This window comes from Oryzias latipes, chromosome 16 (genome assembly GCF_053564925.1).
Source record: "Oryzias latipes strain Hd-rR chromosome 16, Olatipes_Hd-rR_3.1".
Classification (NCBI taxonomy): Eukaryota; Metazoa; Chordata; class Actinopteri; order Beloniformes; family Adrianichthyidae; genus Oryzias; species Oryzias latipes.
Genome location: NC_136252.1, coordinates 7,746,995 through 7,754,249, shown reverse-complemented (window position 1 = coordinate 7,754,249; position 7,255 = coordinate 7,746,995). Strand labels below are relative to the sequence as shown.

The 7,255-nt window shown below is 43.5% G+C and overlaps 1 protein-coding gene across 3 annotated transcripts; it reads left to right on the top strand.

Moving 5' to 3' along the window:
• Nucleotides 1-1,059: 1,059 nt before the first annotated feature.
• osr2 (odd-skipped related transciption factor 2) lies at nucleotides 1,060-7,255 on the top strand. 3 transcript variants are annotated; one of them, XM_078932690.1, is made up of 4 exons: nucleotides 1,060-1,184; nucleotides 5,628-6,313; nucleotides 6,435-6,534; nucleotides 6,761-7,255. In XM_078932690.1, exons 2-4 carry the CDS (start codon nucleotides 5,670-5,672, stop codon nucleotides 6,941-6,943), a joined length of 927 nt encoding a protein of 308 aa, XP_078788816.1. In that variant the 5' UTR covers nucleotides 1,060-1,184; nucleotides 5,628-5,669; the 3' UTR covers nucleotides 6,944-7,255. The 3 variants fall into 3 exon arrangements, with proteins under 3 accessions (XP_078788816.1, XP_004077668.1, XP_011483193.1); XM_004077620.5 differs by lacking the exon at nucleotides 1,060-1,184 and adding an exon at nucleotides 3,337-4,093; XM_011484891.4 differs by lacking the exon at nucleotides 1,060-1,184 and adding an exon at nucleotides 3,348-4,093 and having other exon boundaries at nucleotides 6,843-7,255.

Genomic DNA, 7,255 nt, shown 5'->3' with positions numbered 1-7,255 from the left:
TTTTCAGTCAAACACAATGTTTTAGGAACAAAACAAAAAACTCTGCAGTCCAGCACATTAAAAAGGAAAGAAACAAAAGTTTACATATTTTTTTTAAATAAGTTCCACGTACTTGAAGTCATTCTTCTGGGTCTGAAGCTTTTCATGGTTGTTCTCTTTGACAGATGTTCTTTTGTCAAAATGTTGCAGTGGACTGATTTGATGGAGGCTCAACAGGGGGCGGTCTTGCACAAGTATTGCCCGTCTCTCTCTCAGCATGAACCTGTTTGTGGCTGCATCCAAAAAAGTCCGTCTACTGTCGATATCTAATGAATACACTTTAAAAATCCATAAAATATGCACAGTATAAAAAATGTGTGAGAAATATTTTTTCGCAACTACTATTAAATTTTGTTTTCAAAACTTTTCTGATCAGCTTGAATTAAAACTCAGAAAAAGAGAAATGTTATGTTTCTGAAATATATTATATATATGTAAATAATATATAATATATAAAATATATATATATATTTTTTATATATTATATATATATAATTCTTTTGGAAACAGCTGTTTACTTTTTTTGCTCATTTAATCGGTGTGAGTGAAAAATTAAAGGACAAGCTTTTAACTATCAAAATAAGAGTTTTGTCGGGATGAAAAGTTGTGTTGAGGGCTCTGCAGGATGTTCTCACAGTATTTTAAAAGTGAAACAGAGCAGAAAAGGGTCTCCAAAGCATCGAAAATGATCTGTTTGTGCTTTTTCAGGCGCGTTTACGGAAGGATTCATCTGCTCCACTTTGAAAAAGCAACAACCTTGAGGTGAGACATAGGCATAACCCCCACTCCTTTTTTTTTTACTAATTGAGCGTTTCTAGAAAAGGGGTGCAAATTCGGGTAAAAAGAGTGTGATGTGGAGGAAAGTTTGACGGAGGTCTTCTGGTTGACAAACAGCCTTCCCGAGAGCTGCTGCAGAAGGGAGGATGAGTAAAAACGTGTGGGTGGAGAAGTGGGGGCTCTGAAACCACATAGGTAAGAATGACAGGTTTGTCTCCCCCTTGCTTTGACAGCAGCCTGTGGACCTGACATCCTGTCTGCCGACGTGCACACAAACACAGCAGCGCGCGGAGACGCACGCAGACACAGAGGGACTCCAGGCCAGCAGCCCCGCGCCTCCAGCTGAGGAGCGTCCGAGAGGGCCTGAGGTAAGCTGCAGCACTTCCAATTAAGGTGGAAAACATGCAGAATGTCAGCAGGTGCGACTGGAGGCAGAGGAGCAAAGCTTCACCGCTGCAGATGAGGAGGCCTTGAAACATGCAAGACTTTCCTGCTTTATGGCGCATTTAATAAACCTACATAGCTGTGGTTGATCATTAAATAAACATGTCTGTCAGTAAAATAATTATTGGGGCTATGAAGGACATATTTCCTAACAACAGCAACAAATATGAAAATCATAATTTATGTCAAAATTATAATCTCAGCTAAACTTCTTCGTGATTTCACAAGAACCATGTCATCAAACTCGTAAGCTCTGCTGTTCTCTATTAATAATTCCTGTAAGACTTCTCATCTGCACTTGCTGTTATTGAAAGAGGAGTGTCGGCCATTACAGGCTTGGCAGCTGCGCTCAACTGCAGCTCCGATCCTCCGTGGGAGTCATGTTATCATAGAGGATGATGGCGGCTGCAGGGACTCGGGGTGGGACCAAAGGGCAAGGCATTAACTCTCTGGCCCTGACACGGTCCAAACTATAAAACACACAGTAATCCTATAGCACAGAACAGCGAAAAGAAAAACTGTAAAACAGAGGCCAAGGCGGCCTGTCAGGTCAAATTCCAGCTTCCTCTGGGGTCGCTATAAATTTAATATTGATCCCCGAGTCACATTTTAATAATATGGTCATCACAGAAGAATTAAACACAAGGAATCACCTCAGATTCACCTCAAGCAGCGGATTCCTTCATCATGAATGTGCGGCATCGGTAGGACGCATGTAATGCCGCACATTCATGATGAAAAACCTTCAGCGAATACAATCAAATCGGGGCTTCGCTTTGAATTTTGTCAAGAAAAATATTTTATTTCATTTAAAAAATATTTTTTAAACAAAAGTCAAGGTTTTGTCTAATCCGTCTCCATTGGTTCAGAGCTTTTGACGGTGGATGGGGTGATGTGAAACCCAACAGAAACCACAAGCATGTGTGCATTCAGTGTTCTGCAGCTCTGAGAAAACGAAAATTAGGCTCTCGATCATCTGGATGCCTTGCTGCATCTCACGTTGTGCGTTTGCTCCCACGTGAAACTACTTTGGTGTCCTGCATTCATTATTTTCAAACGGTTTCTGTTTTTATCCTAAAGTCTGGGTGTTTTTTGTTTTCTTTTCTTTTTTTTAAGAGCGTGCGCACTGAAAAGCACCATCCCTCTGTTTCATTTGGTGAATCTCAAAGACGTCGACATGAATTAAAATGTGCGTAAAACCAAACCAGACAAAGCAGCACCGACGTTTCAGGAGTATCAGTTTATATTTGGGGGGTTGAACACCAGTAGGCGGCGCTGCAGACCTGCGCTCTGCCTCCCATCCTCAGGCAAAGGCAACAGCGGCGACGTCACCTCCGCACTTTACATTTTTAACCTTAAACTTACTATTCTGAGCTGTCAAGCATCAAGGGTGGAAAAAAAACTAAACTAATTATATAAATTAAAAACAATAAAACACAGGAAGATCACACAGATACGATTTTTTTCACGACCACAAACAGAGTTTTTTACAAAAATGTATAACTTTTTATTTGTCAAACAATAACTGTATTATATTAAGTTAAATGAACTAGAAATTTATTTTAAAATATCAGGCGAGCGTTCGCAATGAGCGGCTGCACTATAAAATTACATGTTTCAGGTCACAATAAGAAGGAATGATTACAAATTAAAATGTATATAAATTCGAAATAAGAAATTCTCTGAATAAATCATAAACTGAAAATGTCCATAATTCTAAAATGTGTCCTCTGGATTAGTTTTATGAGGTTCGGGTGGAGATTTTGCTGAACAGAGTTTTGGCCTGTGACCTTTTTTGCGTGTCTTCAGTCCCGGTTTTGTCCTTTTAGTTCCACAGTGGTTTAGAAATGTGCAGACAAATAATAATAGATAAAATTATGTCCGACGATATTCTAAAATGACTATCCATTAATGGATTTAGTAAATATTCCTGGTGGTTTTTTTTTAAAGTAAAATGTGATTTTATTGTTTGCTGTCTTAATTCAAAATGTCCTTGCAAAAAATGTGAAATTGTCTATTTAAAGCTTTTCAGTGGAACAATTTCAAATCTGTTTTTTTCTCTCACGTGTTTCCGTGTGGCCTGACGCTGATGAGCAAATGGAAACAGAACGGTTCAAAGCCTTTTTAATCAAACTGTGATTAATCCATTTTATTTTTTTTACATCACAGCCATTTAAATTTTTTTGGATCACCTGATTTTTTTTCTCTTAATAAATTGATTTTATGGGAATCATGGAAGTCCTCTCCATTTGGCACCAGAGCGCTGGGGATCTGCTCGTCTTCCAGAGTGTGAAGCTGGAGGGAAAACGTTCCCCAGGGTTCCCCCCCCCCCCCTGCTCTGAAGCATGTCTCAGGAGAAGCTGGAGCATTAAGCTCGTCTGCATGGAGGACTATAGGTGTCAGGCAGTTAGCTGAACACGCTTCTCTACTATGGTCTGGAGCCTCAGTTGCTATCCAAACACAAATAAACAGAGGGGAACATTGGAGTTAATGACAGAGGAGGGGGTCGGAGGCGTGTCGGAGGGCGGGCTGTGCGCTCAAGACTCCCGAAGCCCTAAAAAGTGAAGAACCGCACACTTCCAGCCCCAGCTCCGGACGGAACTCCCACGCCGCTGCTGTCTGTCCCGCAGACCTCTCCGTGTCTCTCTGCAGCGTTTCACAACTTGTCACTCCTCTGCAAAAGTCCGAGGCTTCAGAGCTGGCCGCATGGCGACATGAAAGTTTCATGGACTTGGATCCTGGAAAGGTTTTAGCGCTTTATTGGAGCTCGTCGCCTGTGTAGTTTCTGTGGATTACTGACACACCGCAGGACCTTTGGCGGCTTTTTATTGGGGTAAGATCCTGTTTGGCAGAGTACATGTCAGTCCTGCAGAGGGAAGGGAACCAGCCTCTCTCAGATCACTATTTTATTGCTGAGAAAATCTAAACGCTGCTGACCACACGAATCCGAGCCAAACTGTGTGGGCCAGTCCTTTGTGACGGGAAAATCACAAAATGTGCAAGGTTGAATGGTTAGAGCTCACTCACGATTTCCTCATTAATTTTACTCTGCAGCCAAATAAAACAAACAAGAAGTCAGTAAAGATACATTCCGTATCTTTCTAAATAATGATACCACTAATAATCAAATGTGGTCGGTGCTGTCAAAGTGTAAATGAGGTCCAAAGGTGAGCAGAGAAGCGGCTGAGCGCAGCGCTGCAGATGACCAAAGAGCAAGTGCTTTCGCGGCCATTCCTGCTGCACCTGTGCAGGAAAAGCTCCCGCCGGCCCGCTGCGCTGGAGCAGCATGCGCCCCACTACTTCAAAGTTCTGTCCAGCAGAACCAACGACCCGGTTACAACAGTTAAGGCGCCTTTTCAAATTCTCCTCTTCAAAATCCCAGTGACACAAACTGGAAGATTGTTTCAGATTTAAAACAAAAATGATCTGCTAGAAGATTTCCGTGACTCCATGCCCTGATGGAGTGGGACCGCCGTGGTTCTGCTGGGTGACCGCCAGACCCACTTTCACCAGCTGGAGCTCTGGGCTTTTCCATAGCCTGCCATGCGTAAAACCACGGATCCAGAATTCAACAGTCCAGGTCTGTTTATCTCAAATAGGGACAGATAGTTTTCCCTTTTATTGCAGCCAAATATAGTTTAATTGAAAGGCTGGCCTATAAATCCCCAGAGGTTCAAATTCTTAGATGAAGTCCATCGTGTATAAAAATAAATAAACTTCTTCATGTGGAAGAAATCGACTCTAAAAGAACTCGAGTGGTGAATAAAACGAGCCACAAACACACCTGAGTCTTGTGGTTAGGAGTCCTCTTTTCATGGAGTGTGTGGCTCCTGCTTTATCGCCGCAGGAGTTGAACCAGCAAATGTCTCGTTTAGCAGAACAACTGTTTGCGTCGTGAAACATTTCCTCCGAAGCGCCTCCTGTAATGACTGCGCGCGTTTCACAGCCCATCAGCCGGTGTGATCTGAAAGGACACTGCGGTGTCAGCCAGCGCCATGTGAAATGTTATTACAGCCACTCCACATAATTAGCCGATGGTTTCGATGAGTGATTTATTTTGGTAGCATTGTTCTGAGGCTGCACCCCCACTTCCTTTCTGAAAATATTCTGTTTTGTAATAACAAATCAAATTATATCCTGGTCAACAGTGTTCCTGCTGTTCATAACAGAAGATTTGGTTTTAAATTTGTGGTTCAGGGGGAGATATTTGTAGTTTTTGTGAAAGTCTTGTAAGCAGATGAAAATTACTTGTGACATTAAACTGTTAGAGTGATCTGTACATGAAGGCCTTGTTTTTGCTCATAACAGCCCAGTTTGAACTTGACTTTAACACACAACCTTATTTTTTCTGTCTTTTCCTCTCATAGCTCAGGGCTTCCAGTGTTTCTTCTGCAGAGGACTGAGCCGACATGGGGAGCAAGGCCCTGCACGCTCCGATCCCCCTGCACCCTGCTCTTCAGCTCACAAACTACTCCTTCCTGCAGGCCGTCAACACTTTCCCCGCTGACCAGCTGCAGGGACTGTACGGCCTCAGCGCGGTGCAAACCATGCACATGAACCACTGGACTCTGGGCTATCCGCACATGCAAGGACTGAGATCCACAATCACGGCAGCCGCACAAGGCCTGGTTGACCCCAGGATTCCTTTCCCGGCTTTACCCTTCACAGCCGCGCAGCTCTTTCACCCAAAACAAGCCGGCGTGACGCACGGAGTCCCGTCGCTGCACAAGGACAGGCCTAGATTTGACTTTGCCAACCTGGCTCTGGCTGCGACTCAGGAGGACCCGCCGAAGGCTTCAGACCTGGCAAAGTTGGCATCGGGACTTGGAGGAACCATATCCGAGTTGAGCAAGCTGTCCCCGGACAGAAAACCCACGCGGGGCAGGCTCCCGTCCAAGACAAAAAAGGAATTTATTTGCAAGTTTTGCGGCAGACATTTCACCAAATCCTACAACCTGCTCATCCACGAGAGGACCCACACAGACGAGAGGCCCTACACCTGTGATATTTGCCACAAGGCATTCAGGAGGCAAGACCATCTCAGAGACCACCGGTGAGTCACGCTCCGGCCCCGCGCATTCCTGCCTCAGTGCAGGGGCCAGAGCTCAAATGAAATCATTGTTGTACCATCATGGCAGCGTGGGCGGATACTGATTGTCATTTATTGTCAACAGATATATCCACTCCAAGGAAAAACCTTTCAAATGTCAAGAATGTGGGAAAGGATTCTGTCAGTCTCGAACACTAGCCGTCCACAGAACGTTACACATGCAGGTGAGCTCATTAAATCTGCATCCGTTCAATGTTCTGAATTATCAGCTGCGTGGATGGGGATAATAATGAAAAGAAATTCTGTTTATCGTCGGTTTGAAGCAGAAAGTGGGTTGTGAAGTAATACAATGTGCAAATCAGGGGATTTTGAGATGAATGAAAGATACATCTGTTAGATATTCTATACAATTGAAGGGAATAATCCTTTGCTTGCTTTAAATCTAAACAGGAATCTCCACACAAATGCCCCACATGCGGAAGAACCTTTAATCAAAGAAGTAACCTGAAAACTCACCTTCTCACCCATACAGACATCAAGCCCTACAGCTGTGGCCGCTGCGGAAAGGTGTTTCGGCGCAACTGTGACTTGCGACGGCACAGTTTGACGCACAGCCCACACCAGGACTACTAGCCTGGACAAACTAAAAAATAAAAACGGACTAATGGATGGACAAAGCAGCGACTTTTGTGCTTTTAGAGACTGCAAATCAGGACACGTTTACCGGCACATTTAAGCGGGGGATTTGGTTGCACCTCATGTGGAACGCAAGCGGAGCCGCGTCCTGATCCAGCTTCCTCCCCGCTTGTAAATAACTATATCATGTACAGAACGTTGTTGTTTTTGTATTATTTTTTCCCCTGTCATTGAAATGATAAAAGTGTCAAAACAAACATAAAGTAAAAGTATGTCAAATTGTATTTAGAAATAAATATCATCACAGTA

Excerpts from the sequence above, each read along its gene's own strand:
- osr2 (XM_078932690.1), top strand. The coding sequence starts at position 5,670 with ATGGGGAGCAAGGCCCTGCACGCTCCGATCCCCCTGCACCCTGCTCTT. Across the intron at positions 6,314-6,434 it reads GACCATCTCAGAGACCACCG|ATATATCCACTCCAAGGAAA; the intron begins GTGAGTCACGCT and ends TATTGTCAACAG. Across the intron at positions 6,535-6,760 it reads ACAGAACGTTACACATGCAG|GAATCTCCACACAAATGCCC; the intron begins GTGAGCTCATTA and ends AAATCTAAACAG.